The sequence below is a fragment of the Podarcis vaucheri genome (genome assembly GCF_965113315.1).
Source record: "Podarcis vaucheri genome assembly, chromosome: 12".
Classification (NCBI taxonomy): domain Eukaryota; kingdom Metazoa; phylum Chordata; class Lepidosauria; order Squamata; family Lacertidae; genus Podarcis; species Podarcis vaucheri.
This window is the reverse complement of record NC_138750.1, coordinates 55699195-55726136: the sequence shown is the minus strand read 5'-3', so window position 1 is coordinate 55726136 and position 26942 is coordinate 55699195. Positions and strand designations below refer to the sequence as shown.

The 26942-nt window shown below is 46.0% G+C and overlaps 2 protein-coding genes across 2 annotated transcripts in view; one reads left to right on the top strand and one right to left on the bottom strand.

The window, feature by feature from the left end:
* Positions 1–26942, bottom strand: part of LOC309514833 (uncharacterized protein) — an 80028-nt gene that overhangs the window by 46005 nt on the left and 7081 nt on the right. The window lies entirely within an intron of this gene.
* LOC309514938 (solute carrier family 22 member 13-like) lies at positions 1593–26601 on the top strand. The gene is made up of 12 exons (XM_082192451.1): positions 1593–1738; positions 2823–3240; positions 7382–7485; positions 10630–10784; positions 12272–12440; positions 14787–14907; positions 16029–16123; positions 18209–18423; positions 19930–20038; positions 21022–21231; positions 23133–25060; positions 26164–26601. Exons 2-11 carry the CDS (start codon positions 2869–2871, stop codon positions 23212–23214), a joined length of 1632 nt encoding a protein of 543 aa, XP_082048577.1. The 5' UTR covers positions 1593–1738; positions 2823–2868; the 3' UTR covers positions 23215–25060; positions 26164–26601.

Below are 26942 nucleotides of genomic sequence, written 5' to 3'. Positions count from 1 at the left end.
TTCCTCCCTCTGCCCAGCAGCTTCAAGTTACATAAGGCCCTATTCACATCCAGGCTAGATGGCTGTACACTGGTACCTTGGTTGTCGAACGGCTTGGCTCTCAAATGCCACAAACCTGGAAGTGAGTGTTGCGGTTTGCGGAAGTTTTTTGGAAGCCAAACATCCGCCGCGGCTTCCACGGCTTCTGATTGGGTGCAGGAAGCTGCTGCAGCCAATCGGAAGCCGTACCTTGGTCTTTGAACCATTTGAGGACTCGAATGGACTCCCGGAACGGATTAAGTCCGACAACCAAAGTAGCACTGTAATGTGTTTTCTGTAGGGCCACCGTTAAAAAAACCATTTGGAACCTTTAGTCAGCATAAACTTCAGCCACCAAAATGCTTTGTTGTTGTTTAGTCGTGTCCAACTCTTCATGACCCCATGGACCAGAGCACGCCAGGCACTCCTGTCTCCCACTGCCTCCCACAGCTTGGTCAAACTCATTCTGGTAGCTTCGAGAACACTGTCCAACCATCTCATCCTCTGTCGTCCCCTTCTCCTTGTGCCCTCCATCTTTCCCAGCATCAGGGTATTTCCCAGGGAGTCTTCTCTTCTCATGAGGTGGCCAAAGTATTGGAGTCTCAGCTTCAGGATCTGTCCTTCCAGTGAGCACTCAGGGCTGATTTCTTTAAGAATGGATCGGTTTGATCTTCTTGCAGTCCATGGGACTCTCAAGAGTCTCCTCCAGCACCATAATTTAAAAACATCCATTCTTTGGCGATCAGCCTTCTTTATGGTCCAGCTCTCACTTCTATACATCACTACTGGGAAAACCATAGTTTTAACTATACAGACCTTTGTTGGCAAGGTGATGTCTCTGCCTTTTAAGATGCTGCCTAGGTTTGTCATTGCTTTTCTCCCAAGAAGCAGGTGTCTTTTAATTTCATGACTGCTGTCACCATCTGCAGTGATCATGAAGCCCAAGAAAGTAAAATCTCTCACTGCCTCCATTTCTTCCCCTTCTATTTGCCAGGAGGTGATGGGACCAGTGGCTATGATCTTTGTTTTTTGATGTTGAGCTTCAGACCATATTTTGCGCTCTCCTCATTCACCCTCATTAAAAGGTTCTTTAATTCCTCCTCACTTTCTGCCATCAAGGTTGTGTCATCTGCATATCTGAGGTTGTTGATATTTCTTCCGGCAATCTTAATTCCGGCTTGGGATTCATCCAGCCCAGCCTTTCGCATGATGAATTCTGCTTATGTGGCTAATCATAAGAATAACTTTATTATTTGTACCCTGCTCATCAGGGCTTTCTTTTCAGCCGGAACTTGTTGGAACTCGTTGGGTACCATTGCCATTCTAAGAGAACAAGGCTGAGTTCCGGCACTCTGCTGCTAGAAAAATATGACTGCCACTCATCCGATTGGGTTGGCCTTGGCACCAGCTTCCAGTGAGCACCAGCCGCCACTGGTTGACTTTTCAGATCACCTAGAATTCTGCGATTCAAACAGGTTTGCCTCGCCTCTTCCTCTATATGTTGCTTTGAATGCAACAATATATTGCACAAGTTTACGTTAACCGGCAAAGATGGTAATCTCTCTTGGAGGTGCCCAATTCAGGGTGTGTTGACCTCCTACTGATGTCTCAACCGCCTCAGTGTTGCTGGCTTTCCTTCACGGAACATTTTTTCCTTTAGACTTCCTTTTCTTTTTTTCCTGCTATGATGTGCAAGGGAAGGAGGTACGGCTGTTAAGAAGTAAGTAGAATTGGCAAAGGTTTGTGTGTGTGTGTGTGTGTAGAGATAAAGGTGTGAAACAGGGTGCTTTTTTCCTGCATCCAAAGCTCAGGAATAGTGCTGGTGTCTAGATTCAGTGGTAAAGCATCCTCATAGAAAAGTTGTCTGACTCTGGGCAGTGAAGACTTTTATTCCAGAGCAGGGATGGAAGGATCTGATAATTTTGGTTCTTGAAGTTTCTCATTTTTCTGGTTTTTCATTTCTGCAATAATTTGCAATTATCACTATTCTTCTTCTTTAGCGATTACTTGTAGCTGAGTAAGATTGTCTTCCATGAAAATGGTCTTAACAGGGAGTCCATAAGTGACTGGAGCCACACATCCTTCCACAGTTGGGACATTAGTTTCCAGGCAGGAGTTGATCACGGTGAGGGTTTGCCAAACATGCCTACTTCTTAGCTCATTTCTCCCTTTTGTCCTGAGTTCGAGTGTCTTCAAAGTCCATGATGCCTTTGGTAAAGGCTGTTCTCCAATTGGAGCACTCGCAGGCCAATGTCTCCCAGTTGTTGGTGTTTATACTACATTTTTAAAGATTTGCCTTGAGAGCATCTTTAAACTTCTTTTGTTGTCCACAGGCATTACGCTTTCCATTCTTAACTTTGGAACAGAGAAGTTGCTTTGTAAGACAATGATCAGGCATCCAAACAACATGACCAGTCCAACATCCCCACCCCACAAGAATTCTGGGAATTCTAGTTAACAAAAGGGTGCTGGGAATTGTAGATTTGTCGGGTAAACTAAGGTTCCCAAGTTCTTTGTGAGAGAGGGGGGTATGCTCTAAATGTCCTTTAAAAGTACGGTATACACTTAGGATCACACATTGAAGCTCAAATCGTTTTTGGTTAGATGAAATCTATACTGAAATCGAAACAATATCAACACTGAATCAGAAAAAGGCAACAATAAGGAAGCGTTTGCAGGAAAGTATGTTTTTAATCTTGGCGCTTGCTGTGATAGGATAGATTCCTCAAGTTTATCAGAAGCCAAAGCCTGATTAATTATTCACCTTATCCATAGCCACAATTAAGTTTAAAGATTAATTTCAGTCCCCAGATGTGAGAACGATACAGACCGGCTGCCAAAGATCTCAGAATGATCAGATTTGGAGACATCTTGAAGGTGATCGGAGAATTCGGCAGGTTTCAGAAATGGCTGGTGCTGCTGATCTGCATCCCAAATTTCCTGACTCCCTTTCACATGTTCGGACAAGTCTTCATTGTCATGGACGTGCCTCACCACTGCAACACGAACTGGATCCTTAATATTACCCAAAACCTGACCCAAGAGCAGCAGCTGAACTTGACCATTCCCAGGAAACCAGATGGCTCTTTTGAGGAGTGCTCCATGTTTACTCCTGTGGAAGGCGATATCGATTCAATCATAAAAGACGGACAAAATTTCACAGAAGCCTGCCAAGATGGTTGGGTCTACCCCACAGATCCAAAGCCGTCGTTGCTGACAGAGGTGAGTATAGTATGTTCCTTGTTAACAAAACATGGTCCTATCTCTTCTGTGGTAGATGTGTTTGTGTGCGTGTGTCACATGCGATTTGCACTAGCCTGCTTTAAAGCGATTTCAACATTGGTATTCACCTGCTATCCCTACAGTTAAAGATCTGGATAGCGAAACTGACAGGACAGGAAATGACTTGTGGCAATCACCTTCTTTAAGTCTTTTAGCTGCAAGATTGTATAAAAGATCAAGGTGGTGTACAACAATGTACATATAAGCACTACAAAAAGTAAGAACAATACAAAATAATTATTGACATGAGTGGCCAGCCAAGGGGATAATTGATTTGACATGCATTTTGACATGCAGCTATCTCAAGAGGTAAATTTTTTAAACTGCTGATTTTATTTTTTTTCGGGGAAGATAGGCTAACTTCTTTTTAACATCTCATTTTTTTGGCAATTTTTTAAAATAATCTTTTATTAAGTTTTATCAATAAAAAAGTTCAGAAAAATACAAAAGCAGAAAAGTACAAAATTACAAAATACAAAGATACAAACATTAAACACAAAAAATAAAAATAAAAAACACATATAAAAGAAAACAAAACTCCCTCTTTTTTATTTCTCATCTTTAGTTAACTTATTTTCCTGACTTCCTCACGCCTCCCTTTTTTGTATCCCTTTTTAAAAATTGGTTCAGCAAATTCATATCCAATTTAGCTTATCTGTTATCAATCCCATCTTACATTTTACCTTGTTGCTAGAACCCCTTCAGTTCATTTCAACGTCATCAGCATTCAGAAATTTTACAATGTTTCTGTAAATAGATTTTAAATTTCCTCCAGTCTTCTTCCACAAGCTCTTCTCCCTGGTCTTGGATTCTGCCAGTCATTTCCGCCATCTCCATATAGTCTATTAGTTGCATTTGCCATTCTTCCAAGGTGGGTAACTCTTGTGTCTTCCAGTGCTTTGCAATAAGAATTCTTGCTGCTGCTGTAGCATACATAAAGAAAGTTCTATCCTTCTTTAACTTGGCCAACTATGCCCAGGAGAAAAGCCTCTGGTTTCTTCAGGAAGGTATATTTAAATACCTTTTTCATTTCATTATAAATCATTTCCCAGAAAGCCTTAATCCTTGGGCACGTCCACCATAGGTGAAATAATGTACCTTCGTTTTCTTTACATTTCCAACATTTATTATTGGGCAAATGATATATTTTTGCAAGCTTGACTGGAGTCATGTACCACCTGTACATCATTTTCATAATATTCTCTCTTAGGGCATTACATGCCGTAAATTTAATCCCGGTGGTCCACAACTTCTCCCAGTCAGCAAACATAACATTGTATTCTACAATATTTAATTTTAATATATAATTTACATGTGATGGAAACCACTTAGAGGTTTTGATAATACAGTGGTAAATCTCCGCCTAATTAACTGGGCTACGATTTGCGATTCTTAACCAGGAGTTCACAGGGTAGATTACAACAATAAAATTGTAAACTTTATTTATTTATTTTTTAAAGTGAAACAGTTAAAAATGATTTTAAAAACACAGGTTGGAACCATTCAGAACAAAACAGTGTACAGTGGTACCTCGGGTTACATACGCTTCAGGTTACATACGCTTCAGGTTACAGACTCAGCTAACCCAGAAATAGGACCTCGGGTTAAGAACTTTGCTTCAGGATGAGAACAGAAATCGTGCTCTGGCGGCGCAGCAGCAGCGGGAGGCCCCATTAGCTAAAGTGGTGCTTCAGGTTAAGAACAGTTACAGGTTAAGAACGGACCTCCGGAACGAATTAAGTACGTAACCCGAGATACCACAGTATAGTGGAGTAGAGACAGGTCTCCCGAGGCAAAACACCTGAGCTGTCGAAGGCCAGGTGAACTGTACAGGGAAGATGGGAGACACACCTTCTGTGGGGAGGGAGTTCCCCAGTTCTGCCACCTAGAATGACCTCTTCCAGGCTGTGGCTCCCTTGCTTTTGGGGGATGGTAGAGACATGGCGCTGTGGGTTAAACCACAGAGCCTAGGACTTGCCGATCAGAAGGTCGGCATTAAGCACGTCAAAGTGCAAGTAGATAAATAGGTACCACTCCGGCGGGAAGGTAAACAGCGTTTCCGTGCGCTGCTCTGGTTTGCCAGAAGCGGCTTAGTCATGCTGGCCACATGACCCGGAAGCTGTACGCCGGCTCCCTCGGCCAATAAAGCGAGATGAGCGCCACAACCCCAGAGTCGGTCACGACTAGACCTAATGGTCAGGGGTCCCTTTACCTTTACGAGACTCCAAGAGAACTCCCTCTGATGCTCAACACCTGAGAGGGTCCTGAGGGATGTCTGTATTCAGATTTTTCTGAGGACTGGAGTGTCTTGGACTATGGAGCGATTAAATGTCAGAGCTCCAGGACCCTAAGAAATTGAGGAGTGAAGTGGCTCTCCCCCAGCCTCTCTCAAACACATCACACACACACACACACACACACACAGAGAGAGAGAGAGAGAGAGAGAGAGAGAGAGATCCATGGTTTTCAAACTTCCTTCCCTTTGGAGATCTTTTCTACACTGACGTGTCTCCCATGGTCCTTTCGAAACACCCACCCTCCAGTATTTTCCTCCCCCCAAACTGGGATATCAGGCAGAATGCACTCTGGCCATCATCAGCAGGGTCGTGCCAGAGCGCTGGACCAAAAAACAGGACCAGAGAGAAGCCGGGATTGGTTTCTGTGATGTCCCACTTAAAACAGGACACTTGGGGTATGGTAGAATTGTAGGGTGACTTCTAGGGTGCATTTTCAGGGTCACACAACACGCCCAGAATTCCTTGAAGCAAGAGTCACCCACATTGTGCCCATGGGCATAATGAAATCCTTCAGATCTCCCCGTGGCACCCATTAAGCCTGTGTTAGCCCCTTCCCCTTGCACATGAGATGGTGAGGGGGTGTGTGTGTGTTACTTTTTCCTCCCTTGAAAAGTACGTAAATTTGAATTAGGAAGAGTGGAGTTTTTTTCCCTTCCTCCTCTGGAAATGCAAAATGTGTGTTTGCATACTTTCTCGCCTTCTGTCTTTCAGAGTGGGGGGGTGTGATCTGGGGAAGAGAAGTGACCAGAGGGAGTGATGCTCACAGCAGAAATCCCAGTGCACATCCCCCTTGCCATACATCCGGGTTTTCCAGGACATTTTGCCAAATCAGCCAAAATCCGCCCGAATGCCATTCTGCTGCTGCTGCTGCTACTACTACTACTACTAATTTATTATTATTTACACCCCGCCCATCTGGCTGGGTTTCCCCAGCCACTCTGGGCAGCTTCCAACCGAATATTAAAAACAACACAGCATCAGACATTAAAAACTTCCCTAAACAGGGCCGCCTTCAGTTGTCTTTTAAAAGTAAAATAGTTGCTTATTGCCTTGACATCTGCTGGGAGGCACCACTACCAAGAAGGCCCTCTGTCTGGTTCCCTGTAACCTCACTTCTCACAGTGAGGGAACCGCCAGAAGGCCCTCAGAGCTGGACCTCAGTGTCGAGGCTGGATGATGGGGGTGGAGACGCTCCTTCAGGTATACTGGAACGAGGCCGTTTAGGGCTTGAAAGGTCAGCACCAACACTTTGAATTGTGCTCGGAAACGTACTGGGAGCCAATGAAGAACTTTCAGGACTGGTGTTATATGGTCTCGTTGGCCGCTCCCAGTCACCAGTCTAGCTGCCGCATTCTGGATTATTTGCAGTTTCCTAGTCACCTTCAAAGGTAGCCCCACATAGAGCACATTGCAGTAGTCCAAGCGGGAGATAACGAGAGCTGCCTGAATCCCGGTCGTGTCTGGGAAAATCTGGACATTTGGCAGCCCTAACCTAGTCCAATTCCCTACAATGTAGGAATATGCAGTTGTCCCATACGGGCTTCGAACCTACAACCTTGGTGTTATCAGCACCTCGCTCTAACCAACAGAGCTATCCAGTATTATTTTTCTCCTGAGCTTGGCTGATCTAGGTGACTTAAGGAAAACAGGCCAAATTTTGAGGAGCGCGGCTTGTAATTCATGAATCATAAAGTCAGTCAAATTAAGAAAAGGGGACGTATAATATACACTATGCAGTGCTGGGAGATGGAAGGAAAAGGCGCTTTCTTCTTCTTTTCCTTTAGTTCAACTTGGTTTGCGACCGAAAGGACTTAAAAGACATCTCTCAATCCATTTACATGTCAGGTCTTCTTGTGGGAGCCTTGGTCTTTGGCCCACTGAGCGACTGGTAAGCATAACTTTTGAGATTTCATGTTGCGGCTGAGAGAAAATGGCTGCTCCATCTGCAGTTGGTGAACAGGGGAGGTATTTCAGTCATTTAGAGGGGAGGGGATTCGCCCACAACTTTGAGGCTGTTTACCTATTATATTTATTGAACAATTGTTTTGGATGCAGAAGGTCCCAGATCCAGACATCTCCAGCTGGTCGCTGACAATGCAGTTTCCCATCTTCCACTTTTCTGTTTAATAACAACAACCAAGTTTCTGGTCCTCAAGGCTTTTCAAATGTATGGGCATTGCCTGGTGGAAGATTGGGTTGTTTTTGTTTTTGTTATGTATTTTGTGTTTTTGTGTTGTAACCACCCTGAGGCCTGGGACTATAGGACGGTGTACCAATTTAATTTTAAGAAAAGATGGCAGAGAAGGAGTTTCAGTGCCCTGCTTAGCTCCTTGCACTTTCTATGTGCCTTTGCGAGAAAAAAACATTTCCTGTTCTTCCAGTTGTACACTGGAACGCCCAGTCAGAGGAGTGTGGGCAGCGATTCTCAGGGTGTGCCTGAGAGGCAAAACATATTTCTAGAAGAAGCAAGGGCAAGACAGAACCCAATGCTGATACTTTATGGAGAAATGGATCCACTATGACCTTAGTGAACTGGCCCGTCAGTTTAGCTTAGATTACCTCAGGTAGCTTTGGACAACAATCAGGGTAGCACCATCAGCTAAGTGCACTGCACTTCAAAATATAGGCTAGGTTATGTTTTTGTGCTGGTGGGTTTCACCTGATCAGGCTCCTGTTGTTGTTGTTAAAATTTATATACCGCCCTTTGTCTGAGGATCACAGGGCAGTGTACAATATAAAAACACAAAAATATGAAACACAGTAACAAACAAAGAACAATAACCCCCATAGTTAATAAGATGGTTCAATTAGCCCAAGGCCTGGTTGCAGAGGAACGTTCTCACCCGGCACCTAAAGGTGTATAATGAAGGTGCCAGACGAGCCTCTCTGGGGAGAGCATTCTGCAAATGGGGAGCCACCACAGAAAAGGCCCTGCTCTTGTGTTGCCGCCCTCCAGAACTGTTGTCCTCCAGAGCCAGGGCTTTTTTGGCCATGGCCCTGATCTGGTGGAACTCTCTGTCACAAGAGACCAGGGCCCTGAGGGACTTGACATCTTTCCGCAGGGCCTGCAAGACAGAGCTGTTCCACCAGGCCTTTGGCCAAGGCACAGTCTTGCCCTCTCCTTCTGTAATCCTCATAGAACTCTAGCCCAATGGTTGCCATTAATTTGACTCTGAATTGATTTTAGAATGAATTGATTTTAGAATAAATTGATTTTAGAATGTATTTCAATTAATTGATTGTGATTTTATGTAAACTGTGTTATTTTTACTGTTGTTAGCCGCTCTGAGCCCGGCTTTGGCTGGGGAGGGCGGGATATAAATAAAAAATTATTATTATTATTATTATTATTATTATTATTATGAAGGAGCCACCTGAAGAAGGGCCTCAGATGATGATCCCAGGATAAGGGGGGGGGGGTTATATACAAAGAGGGAGTCCTTCAGATGTTGCGTTCCTGAGCCATTTAAGGCTTTATAGGTCAAAACAAGCACTTTGAGTTGGAAACTAATTGGCGGCCCGTGCAGTTTGGCCAGGATTGGCGTTATAGTTTCAAGCCATCTTACCCCAGTGAGCAACCTGGCCACCAAATTCAACACCAGGTGAAGCTTCCAAACCATCTTCAGAGGCAGCCCCACATATAATGTGTTGTGGTAATCTAACTCAGAGGTTAGAAGCTAACCTATCCCTGTCCAGATAGGGGCGCAGCTGGCCCACGAGCCGAAGCTGAAGGAAGGCCCTTTGCAACACCAAGGCCACCTGAATGTAGAAGTACCCAAAACTCGTATGCCTGCTCCTTCCAGCTTGAGCTGCTGCGTGGAGCTTCTCTCGCTGTTTAGTTATGCTGCACTAAAATCAGGTTGTGTTTGAAGGCTGGTGTCAGGGAACTGCCATCAGAGGCAAGAGGAGAGGTAAGACGCTCCAATTAAGCAGGGGAGGGAACTAGCAAGGAGAGAGAGAGAGAGAGCTTCCGCTGGGGAAGGAAATCCAGGGGACACCAGGGAGAAAGGGGAGGCTGAGAGTACTGCGGAGGGGAGGCTCCGAGACTCTTCCAGTGAAATCAGCGGAGAGAGCACAGGACCTCCGCTTGGCACACCCACGCTGCGCAGAAGGCTTCCGCACAGAGAATCTAGGAGGAGACTTGGAGTCAAAGAATTTCTATGTTGGAGGAAGTTTAGGAGACGCCCACTGACGGATTCTGCCAGTGACTAAGACAGTCGCGTTGTAAGGGCTGTCAAACCAGGGAAAGGTTTAGCTATACGACCAGCTTGGAGCAGTTTGCAGTTTACGCACAAGCAACCCCAATTCCCATTACAGCTGGGTTATCTGTTGTTTTCTCCCAGAATTTTAACACAAGAAGCAATTGCATGACACATTTATATGCCTTGAATCTGAAAGGCTCTCAGGGGGTCTTGTGGCATACCTTAAATGAGGTAGAGTTTGCAGAGCTGGATTGAGATGTGCTGAGCTTCCCACCCCAGCTATGTCAGGTTCAAATGGCCTCAAAGCCTTCAAATATATATATATATATATTTAATGTGTATAAGAACAGAAAGGACAACAAAATTAATAAAACTTCTTTATTTTTTTTTTAAAAACAAATTTTCATCGGTTTTTAAACAAATACAATCAGCATTTAACACTTACCCAGCAGTACAGCTAATGGTGTTTGTTTTACCCATTGTCTCTAGACATATTAAAACTTTTTTATTTGTGCTATGTACCGAATCATAGGTGAGGATGCGACTAAAAACGAGCAAAAGCATCTATCTTGCAATAAGCCACTATGGGTATAAAATACCTTTTGAATGAAAATACCTTATGGGTTTCTCGCCTAGCACGTAGGAAAGCTTTTCATGTGCAGCAACACAGGAGGGCAGGATGAGACCCCTGTTTTAAATCTGTGGAGAGCCACTTGCAGTCAGCGTTGAGCTACATGGCCCAGGGGTCTGATTCAGTATAAGACAAATTCTTATGTTCCTGCGAGGTGCAAGTTCTGAGCTCCCTCATGCATTTCATTTCCCTCCTCCAGGATTGGAAGCCAACGGATGATCCTGCTCACCCTCCTCCTCATGGGCGCCTTTGGTGTCGGGGCAGGCTTTGCGCCAAATTTCTACCTCTACATCGCCTTGAGATTCATCGTGGGCGCTGCTTTTGCCGGGATCAGTATCAGCATGGCAGCATTAAGTAAGACACTTCTCTGGGGAAGTTCAGGCCCTGTCATCCAAAAATAAAAAATCAGCCTTCTCCAATTGGGGTCTTCCAGGTGCTTTAGACTACAACAGTGATGTGAGCCGAAGTCCAAAACATCTGGATAAAGGTAAACGTAAAGGGACCCCTGACCATTAGGTCCAGTCGTGGCCAACTCTGGGGTTGTGGCACTCATCTCGCTTTACTGGCTGAGGGAGCCGGTGTACAGCTTCTGGGTCATGTGGCCAGCATGACTAAGCCGCTTCTGGCGAACCAGAGCAGCGCATGGAAACGCCGTTTACCTTCCCGCCAGAGCGGTACCTATTTATCTACTTGCACTTTGACGTGCTTTCGAACTGCTAGGTTGGCAGGAGCAGGGACCGAGCAAGGGGAGCTCACCCCGTTGTGGGGATTCGAACCGCCGACCTTCTGATCGGCAAGTCCTAGACTCTGGGTTTAACCCACAGCGCCACACACGTCCCTTAAAACATCTGGATAGCAAATGCCAATTCATCTAATCCAACCCCCTGTAATGCATGAATCCTGCCTACCGCAGTCCTTGGCTGGATTCAAACCACCAAACTTCTGGTTAACAGCTGGATGCACTGACCCATTGCGCCAGCTGACAAATGTGTGCATAAGCCCTGAGTGAGCTTCAAGGCCGCGTGGGGATTTGAACCCTGGTCTCCAAGTTCCCAGTCCAACATGCTAACCCTGGCTCTCTCAGCTAGGGAAGAAATAACCTCAGAGTACAAGTCCATGTTGGGACGCGGGTGGTGCTGTGGGTTAAACCACAGAGCCTAGGACTTGCCGATTAGAAGGTCGGCGGCTTGAATCCCCGCGACGGGGTGAGCTCCCGTTGCTCGGTCCCTGATCCTGCCAACCTAGCAGTTCAAAAGCATGAAGTGCAAGTAGATAAATAGGTACCACTCCGGCGGGAAGGTAAACGGCGTTTCCGTGCGCTGCTCTGGTTCTCCTGAAGCGGCTTAGTCATGCCAGCCACATGACCCGGAAGCTGTATGCCGGCTCCCTTGGCCAGTAAAGCGAGATGAGCGCCGCAACCCCAGAGTCGGCCACGACTGGACCTAATGGTCAGGGGTCCCTTCACCTTTACCTTACAAGTCCATGCTACATGAGTTATGGCCACACAGTTGATGTGTTTCTGGAAGAAATGCAAAACTCAGTCCCAATTTGCATGGGTCAAAATGCTCCTCTGCTTGCTACCAATGTAGCCTCTTCTGTATGGCTGCATGAATGGCGCTGGGGGGACAAGGCGGGGGGACAAGGAGTTTCTGAACTGTCATCAACATCTGTGGTTACTTTTCTTCCTTGTCCACCTAGAAATATACTTTGCTCTTGTAATTTACGTGCTTATTTAAAAGCAGCCAATAATAAACTCAGGGTTGTTTTTAAAAAATGCAAGCGATTGTCAATGGCAGGGTCTTTTAATTTTCAGATACTGACTGTAACTTGAACCCTTTTAGCTTCGGAGTGGGTCGGGCCTTCCTATCGCCCACTTGCGATGATCATCAGCCACTGCAGCAACGCTCTTGGGCAGATGGCCTTGGCTGGCTTGGCGTACGCCATACGTGACTGGAGACTCTACCAGATTGCTGGCTCTGCGCCAGCATTCGCCCTCTTTTTTTACATATGGTGAGTGTACAGAAGGACCAGAAATGAGACAGGAGCGAGCCGGCTGTAAATCGCACTGTGCAAGTTGGAATTAACTCTTTATTAGCAAAAACAGGATCTGCACAGGAGTGTCGGGTCTACTGAGCACAGTGACTCGTCTCCAGTAGGTCTTGCGCCTATGAAGCAGTGGAGACGGAAGCTCCCCACCTTCCCACAGCTGCTTAAGGCCCTTTTATAATGAATTGATTATAGAATGCTGAGAGCTTCAGGTTACAGACTCCACTAACGCAGAAATAGTGCTTCAGGTTAAGAACTTTGCTTCAGGATGAGAACAGAAATCGTGCTCCGGCGGCGCGGCGGCAGTGGGAGGCCCCATTAGCTAAAGTGGTGCTTCAGGTTAAGAACAGTTTCAGGTTAAGTACGGACCTCTAGAACGAATTAAGTACTTAACCCGAGGTACCACTGTATTATTTTACTGTTGTTAGCTGCTCTGAGCCTGGCTTTGGCTGGGGAGGGCAGGATATAAATAAATTATTATTATTATTATTATTATTATTATTATTATTATTATTATTATTATTATTATTCCTCTCCAGGGCTTTCCCCAAGCAATCAGAGACTGTGCCCATGTGCAGCCAACCTTTTCTCCACCCTTTCAATGCCTCTCCTGGTTCTTGGAGACTACGGGGGAGTAGATCTTGTCACAACAGGAGGGGGAGATCCCCATGTCTCTTCACCAGCCAGACTCACCTCTGCCTCTTGGCACCCCTCCTCTCCAGCCTCTGCTTCTGGTCTGTTCTCTGTCACAGTCTCTTCCTGCTCACTAAACCCAGCTACTTTTTCAGCTTCCGAAATTTCCACCTCCCAGTTTCCTCCCTCTTCTCCTTCTAACCACTCATCATTGTCCCATCACCAACCCCTGGGCTTTGAGCTGGTTCCTCCCAACATTCTTCTGCGCCCAACTAGTGTTAGAAACTGAAATGTGAAAGCTAGCGGTTAAGTGGCACCTTAAATCTAGGTTCTGGGCACAACGACGGAATGCCTAGGCGTGCTTTTTTATAACAAGAATACAAAGCTGAAAATGAATGAACTGCAGCTAAAATATTATGTTCATTTTTCACATGGTCTAGTCCTTCCCCTGCCCTCCCCCCCTAATATTCTTAAGAGGGACACTTCTCCAGAAAGTAGCCGGAAGTGTGGAGGCAGAAAAAGGTCCTCCTTTCTTTCCACTCTGCAGTTTTAATCTGAAATCTTAGGCAGAGTATTGCATCCAGAGCTCAGAAACTGCTTGTGCTAATGAAATTCCTTCTTGCAAAATGCGCCTAGAAAAATGGGAGTTTCGCACACTGCTTCCAACCAGGCCATGACAGTTGGACTGCATGTAAAAATATACAGCGTGCAATGATTAAGTGAAATGGTGGCATCAACTCCTATCTACCCTGTGTTTTAAGATATATTAGGGACCTAGCTAGGGATGCGGGTTGTACTGTGGGTTAAACCACAGAGCCTAGGGCTTGCCAATCAGAAGGTCGGTGGTTCGAATCCCCGCAACGGGGTGAGTTCCCGTTGCTCGGTCCCTGCTTCTGCTAGCCTAGCAGTTTGAAAGCACGTCAAAGTCCAAGTAGATAAATAGGTACCACTCCGGCAGGAAGGTAAACGGCGTTTCCGTGCGCTGCTCTGGTTCGCCAGAAGTGGCTTAGTCCTGCTGGCCACATAACCCGGAAGCTATACGCCGGCTCCCTTGGCCAATAAAGTGAGATGAGCGCCACAACCCCAGAGTCGGCCACGACTGAACCTAATGGTCAGGGGTCCTTTTACCCTTTACCTTTTAGGGACCTAGATAAAATCAACAGCCTTCTTCATGCATATTCTTCAAAGGCTTTTTTGTCTCTTTTAATGGCCGAAATCTAATTTTGTTCTGGCCCGTTAATGTTTACTGAAGTTCTCTTTGCAGTGCTATGGAGCCCCAAGGATTCTGATGCAGCCTTGCCCCAACCTGGTGTCCATCCGCTCCCATCATCCCCATCCATCAGGGCCAATGGTCAGGGATGAAAGGAGCAACATCCAGCAACACCTGGAGGGCACAGTTTGAGGAAGGCTGCCTCCTGGGATCTCCTAGCACCAGATTTAGGGTGGCGCAGGCATTTCCCCTGCACAGGCCACCGAGGGAGTGCAAAATGGAGAAGATCCATAATTGAGAAGGTCCATTTGGAGGCGCCAAGTTTTGGCCTCGCTGAGGGTGCCGTATAACCAAAGTCTGCCCCTGTTTCTACCAGACCAGACCAGAGCCCAGCAGACCACTACCCACCTCAGCTCCTTTCCAGGTTAATGCACTGGCCGTGCTTCACAAACTCTTGTCTTCTTCAGGGTTCTTCCCAAGTCTGCGCGATGGCTTGTGACAAAAGGGAAGGTCGAGGAAGCCAAAAAGGAGCTTCGAAAGGCCGCTTCCATTAACAAACGAACCGTCTCAGAAGAACTACTCAACCAGGTAGCAAAGCCAGGGATTTCTATCGCTCCTTTTCTGAAAATGTCTGGGGAGGATATGGAAAAAGTGAGCGGTGCAATGGGGAAAAGGGAAAACAAGACCACTGAAAAAAGAGAGACCCCTGCCCTGCGATATTTGAGTCCCTCATCAAACTGCATGTTGTTGGGATACTGCCAGGAAGACGGGGGCATCAGGCAGGTCCCCAGCTGGCTCCAGCCACCAGCCGGCAGCCAGTCTCCCTTGGAGCAGCATCAAACAGCGACATGAGCCTCAGATACGTTTAGAGACCCGTGCACGCTCTGTCAGCAGAGTGTGTAAATCATCTCACAGCAGAAGAGGCGGACAGAGAGATGTGCAAGCATAATGTACAGCGTTTTATTCAGCATAGTTCAGGAACAAAGGAAAACATGTCTGCTTCCCTTCGTCTCCAGTAAAACAGCAGAGATGCAAAAGCTATATACAAACGGATGTTCCCAGCAAGTGCTGGAAGTAAACAGGCATGTGACACACAACAGCCTGTTCCCTTTTCAGGTGGAACGGAACTATATCCTAACACATTTGACTTAAAAATAAATAAATGTTTATCCACTTTGAGTATCTACTATTTAGCTGTCCACCTGCCCCTCCAAACCACCGCTGCCTTCTCATTTTATTTAATTTACTACAAAATGTATATATACCACCCATTCTCCAAGGAGGTATGGAGGACAGCTTACATTAAGTCTGGGGAACATCCATGAGATGTTGTGAAACTACAACTCCCATCAGCCTCAGCATGGTTGGTGATGATGGGAGCTGTATTTCAACAACACCTGGAGGACCAATGATCCCCCCGATCGGGCTTACATGGTTCCCTAATTCCTCATAGGCCTGTGAGATTTGGGCTGGGGGTGGGAGACGAGTCCAAGTACATCCTGTCAAGTTTGTGGCTGAGTGGAATCTCTTCAGTCTCGGCTCAACTTGCTAACCCACCTGGCACTCCAGCTGTTTTGGACTAAAATTCCCATTGGCCCAAGCCAGCACAGCTGCCCTGGCAGATGGGTCTGATGGGAATTGTAATCCAACCAGTTTGGGAACAGCCATCCTTGATGTTCTGTGTCTGTCTTGTCTTGCACATTTTGAAGCTCACTCCAGAAGAGAAGGTGAAATCTGGGAATATCCTGGATATTTTCAAGAAGCCGCATCTAAGGATTTTGACTTTAATCATGGTCATAGTCTGGTAAGTATTCCAAACTATATCAATTCAGTACAGTATTTTATTTTAAAAATCCAATGTCTACATGGAAAGGCATCACCAGCTGAAGCTTCCTTGTTATTCGTTCTCTGTTGTTGTTTAGTCGTTTAGTCGTGTCCGACTCTTCGTGACCCCATGGACCAGAGCACGCCAGGCACTCCTGTCTTCCACTGCCTCCCGCAGTTTGGTCAAACTCATGCTGGTAGCTTCAAGAACACTGTCCAACCATCTCGTCCTCTGTCATCCCCTTCTCCTTGTGCCCTCCATCTTTCCCAGCATCAGGGTCTTTTCCAGGGAGTCTTCTCTTCTCATGAGGTGGCCAAAGTATTGGAGCCTCAGCTTCAGGATCTGCCCTTCCAGTGAGCACTCAGGGCTGATTTCCTTCGGAATGGAGAGGTTTGATCATCTTGCTGTCCATGGGACTCTCAAGAGTCTCCTCTAGCACCATAATTCAAAAGCATAAATTCTTCGGCAATCAGCCTTCTTTATGGTCCAGCTCTCACTTCCATACATCACTACTGGGAAAACCATAGCTTTGACTATACAGGCCTTTGTTGGCAAGGTGATGTCTCTGCTTTTTAGGATGCTGTCGTTCTCTAGGTATACAATAACCAGTGGCTTATAGAAAAACTTTTGACTTCTATCCGATGAGGCTCTGTTTGGTCTAAGCCCAGAGTTTTCTCTTGCCCCGTGAATGGCTTGGCTGCTTTACTGAGAATTAACATTCATTGGTTGAAATATTTCAAGGCCACTCTTAGTAAAACCTGTAGGGTGGGTGGCAATGAAAGCGTAGTTCACGCGCTCCAGAAAAAAATTCTTAAATATCAAGTACAGTCGAATAAACGAAAGGGCAGCAAGCTGTAAAGGAAGCATGCAAATCAGTGGAATGTGCGGAACGAAAACTTTGCCCAACTTTACAGACAAAAAGTCGTGTCAAATATGTCAGTAGGGTTGGTGCCAAGCAGGCCTCCTTGGAGAGCGTGTTCTGCAAATAGGGTATCCCTAAGGTGGTCCTCTTTCAACTCACTGCAGAGTGGAGCACAAAGAGTCCCGATTTTCTTTCTGTTTCAATTCTTTGTGTGGATGCGTCTAATCTTGCCCCTTTCTAAAATTTGTTCATTGGCGTGTGCTTTTCTTTTTGTAAATCTACCAAAGAATAAAACAAAACCAAACCGGGATTAAGGGGTTTTCTCATGATGGTGGAGGGTGTGTGTGTTTTGTGTCCCATTGGTGGTGGAGGAAATGCTTGGGGGTCGGGGGACAAAAAAAATAGGGGAGGTTGAGGAGGGTCAGTTTTGGGGGAGTCAGAAATGTCCTTATTTTCATCTGAGGAATGTTGGAGGGCAAGGGTCAGCAAACGTTTTCAGCAGGGGGCCGGTCCACTGTCCCTCAGATCTTGTGGGGGGTCGGACTATATATTTTTTTTTGGGGGGGATGAACGAATTCCTATGCCCCACAAATAACCCAGAGATGCATTTTAAATAAAAGGACACCTTCTACTCATGTAAAAACACGCTGTTTCCTGGACCGTCCGCAGGCCGGATTTAGAAGGCAATGGGCCGCATCTGGCCCCTGGGCCTTAGTTTGCCTAACCATGTGGGAGGATATGCAAAGGAATGTTTTTGGGAATGGGCGAAATGTGTCTGCTGTGTCCCAGATGTAAAAACAAAATAACGGCATGTTCTACAGGCAGAGTTTTTAGGCTGTTTTTATCGATCTTGAATGAGACCTTTTAGTTTGTTGTTCTTTTATTATAGTTTCCAGAAGGGCAGCAGGGCTAGTCTCAGGCAGCAAAAATAGAGTTGGTTTCAACAGTTCTAAACACTGCCTGTCATAGCCTGGAAGGCTAGGAACGAGTTCTCCCATTGAAAATGAAAAATTAGAGTCTGAAGAAACTGAATTCTTCACCGAAGCCTGTGTTATTGCATTCTTTTGTGGAACTGCATCCCAATGCTGTGCCCTTATTCTAACTAGCACTGAAGTTTAGTGGTGGGCTTGTGTGAGCCAGATATTAAAATGAGCAATAGTAATAAATGCAGAATGAACAGTGATTTCTTGCTTGGTTCCCAGGTTTGCAGACAGTCTTGTGTATTATGGAGTGAGCCTTCATGTTGGGGATTTTGGTTTGGACATCTACATGACCCAGCTTGTGTTTGGAGCTGTGGAAATACCATCTCGAGCCTCCTGTATCTTCCTCCTCCAGTGGATGGGGAGGAAGAAATGTCAGGCCACTTGGCTTCTCCTGAGCGGAGTCGTGTGTTTGCTCATCCCTGCTATTCCAAAAGGTACAAAAAGCCGCTTGAGAGAGAAAACCTGGAAGGCAAACTGCAAGGCAGGCAAGGGGAACCTGCAGCTGCCCAGATGTTCCCGACTTCAACACCCATGATCCCTGAGCATTGGCCATCTTGGCTGGGGGATGATGGGAGCTGGAGTTCAACATCCCTCATTGTAAGGTCTGAAGCACAGGCCTTCGACTGTTTCAGAAGTGTCTCTGTGTGTTCAGGAATCCCCTGAGGCATGTGAAGAGAACACAGCAGCCAGGCACTGGTGGAGTTATTATGAGGTGCCACAAGGCTCTGGGTCTATTGCACTGGGGACCTGATCTTCTGTCCCATGCCTCCTAAATTTTTTAAAGGGTTGCTTACAAGGAGGCTGGACACTCTATAAAGTGCACCCACCCACCCTGTTATTTGCCACAGGCAAATCTGGAGCCTGAACGCCAGGACTTTTAAGTAGCTAGCAATGCCCTTGCAGGCATGGCTTTTGTAATCAGCTGCTTCTCTCTTCAACTTTGCTTTCTTACACTTCCATCCATTTCCTCCTTTCCTTGTTTCTTCCCTCCCATTCCTTTCTTTGAACCAAGACTCTCAAGGGATTAACTTCTGAAAAAAACAAAACAGGGCACACTGGTTTGCATGACAATTACGTGTGCTAGTTTATACATAAAGATGCAAATTTTAGAAGCAGTTAAAGGTAAAGGGACCCCTGACTGTTAAGTCTAGTCACGGACGACTCTGGGGTTGCGGCACTCATCTTGCTTTATTGGCCGAGGGAACCAGCGTACAGCTCCCTGGTCATGTGGCCAGCAGGACTAAGCCACTTCTGGCGAACCAGAACAGCGCACAGAAACGCCGTTTACCTTCCCGCCGGAGCGGTACCTATTTAACTATTTCAAGCTGAGGGAGCCGGCATTTGTCCGTAGACAGCTTCCGGGTCATGTGGCTAGCATGACTAAGCAGCTTCTGGCAAACCAGAGCAGTGCACAGAAATGCCGTTTACCTTCCTGCCGGAGCGGCACCCATTTATCTACTTGCACTGGCGTGCTTTCATACTGCTAGGCTGGCAGCAGCTGGGACTGAGCAATGGGAGCTCATCCCGTCACGGGGATTCGAACCGCTGACCTTCTGATCGGCAAGCCCAAGAGGCTCAGTGGTTTAGACCACTGCACCACCCGCATCCTTTAGAAATTTGATGGCATTTCTCCAGGGGCTTGGGTAGAGCGCCATTTCCTACACCATGAGATTCTCCTAAATGGAGAGGTTGAACCCAGGATCTTCTACAAGCAAAGTGTCTGCTCTACCACTGAACCAGAGTCTTTCTGCAAATGGGCACCAGAAAACCTTTCAACTACCCATGCATTCCTGGGTTAGAGTAGCTCTGGATATCCCTAGGACAACAGGCGACATTTCAGAACTGGATTAGACATTTTCCTAGGCCTGTGGTCTTTCAACAATGCCTTACCTTCATTTTTTGTTATTTAGTTTCTAACCTCATTGTCTGTCTTTGCCCAGACTTCCCTGTGATCGTGACGGTCCTGGCTGTTATTGGCAAGTCTGCGTTGGCTGCCTCCTTTTCAACCACCTATGTGTTTTCTGCGGAAGTCTTTCCCACTGTTGTCAGGTGAGGATCTACTACACAAAGCACACTGTATTCTAAAAAACATCCTCTACAAATTTTGCTCAAATAAGGTGAAGACAGTGGCGGTGCATCTCGCCAGCGTTTGGGTTGGACGTGACCCTGACGGTGAAGATAACATTTTAAAAAATACAGGTAGGTAGCCATGTTGGTCTGCCGTAGTTGAAAACAAAATTTAAAAATTCCTTCCTGCAGCACCTTAGAGACCAACTAAGTGTGTTATTGGTATGAGCTTTCGTGTGCATCTGAAGAAGTGTGCATGCACACGAAAGCTCATACCAATAACTAACTTTGTTGGTCTCTAAGGTGCTACTAGGGACGCGGGTGGCACTGTGGGTTAAACCACAGAACCTAGGACTTGCTGATCAGAAGGTCAGTGGTTCGAATCCCCGCGACAGGGTGAGCTCCTGTTGCTTGGTTCCTGCTCCTGCCAACCTGGCAGTTTGAAAGCACGTCAAAGTGCAAGTAGATAAATAGGTACCGCTCCGGCGGGAAGATAAACGGCGTTTCCGTGCGCTGCTCTGGTTCGCCAGAAGTGGCTTAGTCATGCTGGCCACATGACCCGGAAGCTGTACACCGGCTCCCTCGGCCAATAAAGCGAGATGAGCGCCGCAACCCCAGAGTCGGTCACGACTGGACCTAATGGTCAGGGGTCCCTTTACCTTTACCTTAAGGTGCTACTGGAAGGATTTTTGTTTATTTTTAAAAATGCATCGCGACTGATAAAATAGCGGGCAAAACATTGTATGCTGGGCAAAATTGCATGCAATCGTAAACTGGTGCAGCATTGCGGTGAAGTGAATTTGAGATTGAAAAAAATGAGAAGGTCAGAGATACCAAAACAGATATGTTTGTTGATCCTTATGCACGGGGCAGTTTCTTTACTTCTGGAAACTTGCCCCTGGCCGGGCGCACCTGTCTGTGCCTCCTCTCAGGCATCGCTCTCTGTGTTTTGCTACTTCCACCAGGCAAAGCAGTTTAGGCTTGTGCTCCATGGCTGCCAGAATAGGGGGCATCCTTGCCCCACTTGTGGGTCTCCTGGACAAGTTCCACCCTGCGATTCCCATGGTGATCTTTGGGGGCATAGCACTGGCCGCGGGAATCCTCTGCTTCTTCCTTCCTGAGACACGGAACCAAGATCTCCAGGACGACACTGGCAAATCCCCAGCCAGTCAGAGGTGAGTTTCAGGGGATTTTAGAACAGCTCTGCATAAGAAGTTAAGAGGTTGACATTTTTTGCACATTGCATACACTAAGTCTGCTCCATTCTCACCTCCTCCACCCCTGCCTCTGTGCTCTCTCTCTCTTTTTTAATTGACTTAAGAAAATTATACAGACAGCAAAATGAAGACATCTAAGTTAACATTGCCTTCTACCAATAAGAAATAATAATAACTATTACAATATTGAAAATACTAAAAATACAGTTACTTCCCCTTTTGAACTTCTATTCTTGTTACAATATATTACTATTCTATAAGAACCTATTATATCCTTTGCTGTCCCATATATTATTTTATTTCCGAAATTCAACCTAACCCTCCCCTCCTCCCCACGGCTTCCTTTCATCTCTGTGAGATCTTCCCAACATAATTTTTTTTCTAGTTGGTTTAACAGAATAAAATAACATGAAAACTAATTACTTCTTTTGTCCTTACATGCTTAACAGTTAAGCGTGCTGTCTCTTTTTTTGGTTAAGTCCACTGAGTAAAAGGGGTTTTTCTCCCAAGACCTGAGTCCGTGTGACAGGGTTAATGGTGGATGAGTTCAGTGTTTTAAGAAATAAAATATTAGGTGGTTCCCCCTCCCCAATATCATTGCTATTGAAATTGCAGTTTAAGCTTTTCTTCCTGACCAGCAATGTTTGTGAAATTTGCCATGCATACCCCACACATAGCATTTTAAAAAATGCTAGGAAAGCTTAAATTCAGGAGGGCCAACTTGAATAAAATATTCGTGGGGGAGGAAAGCTCCTCCATGCATAATCAATCACATGATATAGTGTGCCCATCAACTTGGGTCCCTCAAATATTGTATTGGGGAGGGGGATGAAGACCTCTTGGCTTCTAGGCGTCAGCATCTATGCTTAAGTTTGTATTAACATGCAGGGGGGTGAGTGGAATGGACGAAGAATTTCATGGAGATTGTGGCAGAAGAGAGAAAGTTTGAAATCCCCTCTCTACACGCTGGGGAAACCAGTGGCTGGGGAAACCCAGCCAGAGGGGTGGGGTATAAATAATAAAATTATTATTATTATTGCCCTGTGATCTTGATAACAATCCCCACCCCTGTGCAATAGGTAATTTAGAAAACAACAACACCCAATGTGATTACTAATTATGCTGTTAATTGCCTGTAACTAAGCCCTAAGCATGCCTATGATTGATGGGTAGGACTTGAATGAATGAAATCACTGTTAGGCTAGGAACCAGCTTGTTGTTGTTGTTTAGTCGTTTAGTCGTGTCCGACTCTTCGTGACCCCATGGATCAGAGCACGCCAGGCACTCCTGTCTTCCACTGCCTCCCGCTGTTTGGTCAAACTCATGCTTCGAGAAGACTGTCCAACCATCTTGTCCTCTGTCATCCCCTTCTCCTTGTGCCCTCCATCTTTCCCAACATCAGGGTCTTTTCCAGGGAATCTTCTCTTCTCATGAGGTGGCCAAAGTATTGGAGCCTCAGCTTCAGGATCTGTCCTTCCAGTGAGCACTCAGGGCTGATTTCCTTCAGAATGGATAGGTTTGATCTTCTTGCAGTCCATGGGACTCTCAAGAGTCTCCTCCAGCACCATAATTCAAAAGCATCAATTCTTCGGCGATCAGCCTTCTTTATGGTCCAGCTCTCACTTCCAGTGAGAGGAACCAGCTTACCAAACTGTAAACAAGAAAAGGAAAGGCGAAAGAGGCAAGTTTATTTTGGCTTGCGAATATCGCTTAGTGATCATTTCTGCTCACCCCAGGTGACCACAGAAGAGTGACAGCTTGGAAGTCTCCACGGAAGAGATGGCAATGGGTGGGGATGAGGATAGGGGGGCAATTGGGGGCTGCTGTACGTGATGTTTATTTGTGTTCCTTTCCCTTAGGTCCAAAAACACTCTTGGGGAAAAACCCGCGCAGAAAGAAGCTGGCGAAATGAAAGAACATACCAACAGCACATACCTCTAGCAGAAACATCACATCTCTTTGCAGTCCAAAGGAATGGCGGGACATCTGCGGAAGATTTTAGCAGGCAGATGATGTGGATGTACCTCTCGATTGTTCACCCGCCGTGCTCAGGTTGCCGAGGAAAACATGCAGCCCTGCAAGTCCCAGTGATCCAGATGTGTACCTAGGGAAGGCAGGTGCCGTGCCCCTTTAAAACGGCCTCCCAGTCACACCAGTCAGGATTGCCATTCCTTTTCATCCAGCAGGGATGAGGAACCAGTCGCCCTCTTCGATTCCCATCATCCCTGCCAAGGGTCATACTGGCTTAGGCTGATGGAAAATGAAGTCCAGCAATCTCTGGAGCGCCACAGGTTCCCCATCCCTGTTAAATAAAGTCTCTTTTTCTGACCGGTTCAGGCTGGTATATTTCATGTGTCTTGAAACACCTGTGTGTGGCTATCCATTTGCCCAATTCATCAGCTGTTTTGGACCAATAAAGCCATAAGCAGCCCAAAGGGTGACCATCTCAAGGAGATCCAAAAGACACAGTCCAACCTTTAATATCTATCCTACTTGAAATTCCATCTTGTATCAAGGTGAGGTTGAATACCCCCCCCCAAAGAACAGGGGCTTATCTGTTGTAGCCCCAGAACTATGGAATGTTCTCCCTCAGATTGCTCACACAGTTTCTATACATCTGGTCCTCTTGAATGCAAATTAAGACCTTTATGTTACACGACACTTTTGGTAAAATGGTAGCTTTTTCCAGCTTCACTGTTTTCATTTTGTGGCTGCTCTTCTTTATCTGTGTCCCTGGTTTTTAATTAATTTTAACATATTATGATCTCTCTCTCTCTTTCTTTTTTGTACACTCCTTTGAGACACTTCTACTGAAGACTAGTCTAAAAATATTGTAAATAAAAATAAGTGAAGGATAGGTGAAGATGCTGGGAAATATTTGAAAGGACCCCTGACAGAATGGACCTTGTGAATGGTACTGTTGATTATAGGGGTACATAGATGATGGGAGCTTCCAGGCAAGTTTGACCCACTACTATTAGTGCTTTCCACCATTTTAAAAAATAAATTAGCCACAAACTGGTGATGAGAAAGCAGTTTCAGACATGGTAGAAACTGGTGACAAGATGGAGAAGGGCCACAGAGTTTCGGGTTAGGTAAGGACAGGTAATGTGGTCAGTTTTGATTTCCCTCCATTTCTCATTTTTCCAGGATCAGTTCTCTATGTTTCCACACCAATTTGCAATTCTGCTTTTTAAGTCCTCGTGAACATTCACCAGCATTTTAGTGTGAATTTCTCCTAATATACGCAATTATTATTATTATTTTGTATGCAGCATTCTCCAGCACAATTCATTTTTGTATGTTGTTCTCACTAATATATGCAAACCTTAGAAATGTGTTTCAGAATATGGAGAAGTGCAAATGTTGGAAGAACGAATGTGTCTTGGTTTGAATGTTTCAGAAAGTGCAATATTCACTTCGAATGTGAACTGAATTGCATTTCCCCCTCACGTCTAGTTTTGAAGCGCATGCAAATACTTTCCCACCAGATCAACTCCCCAAATAATCTCAGTAGTGGAGAAACACACATTTTGTTTGCAATGCTTCAAGTTCCAGTTACCAGGTTTTGCAGTTAGAAAGCTCTTTGGGTGTCAAGTGTTCTGTACATACGCCAAGTCCCTTTTTCAACCTTCAGGTTATTAAAATAAAAATAAAAATAAAGTTTTGCTGCAGTTCAGAGAGCCCCTGAAACTCTAGAGAGGTGTGGTTTGTCAGATTCTATAGACATTACTGGGCTGGTAGATGTGCCCATCATCTGGCACGGAAGCAGCGATAAGGCAGCTTTGTGCATTCGTAAAAGGGACGCGGGTGGTGCTGTGGGTTAAACCACAGAGCCTAGGGTTTGCCGATCAGAAGGTCGGCGGTTCGAATCCCCGTGACGGGGTGAGCTCCCGTTGCTCGGTCCCTGCTCCTGCCAACCTAGCAGTTTGAAAGCACAACAAAGTTCAAGTAGATAAATAGGTACCGCTCTGGCGGGAAGGTAAAAGGCGTTTCTGTTTGCTGCTCTGGTTAACCAGAAGCCGCTTAGTGCTGCTGGCCACATGACCCGGAAGCCTTACGGCGGCTCCCTCGGCCAATAAAGCGAGATGAACACCGCAACCCCAGAGTCAGTCACGACTGGACATAATGGTCAGGGGTCCCTTTACCTTTACCTTACCTTTAAGACATAAATGTGGCAAAAGCAATATGGATGGTCGTCATGCTGCCTTCACTTGCTGCACAGGCAATTGCACTGACACTCTCTGTGTCCTTATTTATGCCCATGGCTCTGAAGTTAATGCACAACTTGCTAACAGAGGAACGATAAACTTCGGAGTCCAAAGGAGCAATCAAATTGCTGATGGGCTTTATGCCAGGAGAGGCGATTTAAGAACAAAACAACAATTCCACCCACCATCCTGTTGATTTTACTGTGAAGGGGCTTAATGGCTGATCATAGGAGGGCTGGCTTTGCTCCTGTGACTTTAACCGCATGAAGTTCAACTTAGCGCACAGAAATTTATCAGGGGAAGCTTTTCCCTGAGACTTATCTCTACTCCTGAAAGAGCACGGTAAAGGTAAAGGGAACCCTGACCATTTGGTCCAGTCATGGCCGACTCTGGGGTTGCGGCACTCATCTCGCTTATTGGCTGAGGGAGCCGGCATACAGCTTCCGGGTCATGTGGCCAGCATGACTATGCCATTTCTGGTGAACCAGAGCAGCGCAGAGAAACGCCGTTTACCTTCCCGCTGGAGCAGTACCTATTTATCTACTTGCACTTTGACGTGCTATCGAATTGCTAGATTGGCAGGAGCAGGGACAGAGCAACGGGAGCTCACCCCATTGCGGGGATTTGAACCGCCAACGTTTTGATCGGCAAGTCCTAGGCTCTGTGGTTTAACCCACAGTGCCACCCGCGTCCCCTGAAAGAGTAGCTTGCTCCATTTCTCTGCCCCAGACTTCGGATAAAGGCGCAGGAGCAGAGCCAGTAAAAGACAGTGGCAACCTTAGGCGGCCATCTATTTCAAATAAGAACAAACAACCATGAGACTGAAGATGTGGATGTTCTAGTGCAGGGATAGGCAACCTAAGGCCTGGGGCTTTAGGACATGCCTATGACACAAACGATGAGGTCATTGTTGGCGGCGTTCAGGAGAGATGAAGAGTCAGCAAAGTTTCCTTTGGATCCAGAATTTTAATCCTCAACAGCCAGAACAATCGGCTGGCCCAGAACACCTTGGAAGCTCTCTGCACAAATAAACACTCCATGATGTGCACTTTTCATCAAGTGATTGCTTGAATTTAGAAGGTGAAAGAATATGTTAAATAAAGTTCTTATTTTCTGATGTTCTGTGTTTCAATTTCTCCCTCCTCCCCATTTCTTATCTTCATGCTAACCCTGTGAGGTAGGGCAGGCTGAGAGAGAGAGTGACTAGCCTAAGGCCTTCCATGGATGAGTGGTGATTTGAACCCTGGTCTAGTCTGACCTTCTAACCATCACCCGCCACTGACTCTGGAAATCTGGCAGGAACCCTTGAAAAGGAGGAACAAGGTGGTTTTGCATATGCCCAGAAAGTTGGAAGAAATTCATCATAGCTATAGAACAGGGGTAGGCAACCTAAGGCCGGGGACTGGATGCGGCCCAATTGCCTTCTATATGGAATCAGTGTGTTTATACATGTGTCCT

Excerpts from the sequence above, each read along its gene's own strand:
- LOC309514938 (XM_082192451.1), top strand. The coding sequence starts at position 2,869 with ATGATCAGATTTGGAGACATCTTGAAGGTGATCGGAGAATTCGGCAGG. Across the intron at positions 14,908-16,028 it reads CAGAAGAACTACTCAACCAG|CTCACTCCAGAAGAGAAGGT; the intron begins GTAGCAAAGCCA and ends CACATTTTGAAG. Across the intron at positions 16,124-18,208 it reads TTAATCATGGTCATAGTCTG|GTTTGCAGACAGTCTTGTGT; the intron begins GTAAGTATTCCA and ends CTTGGTTCCCAG.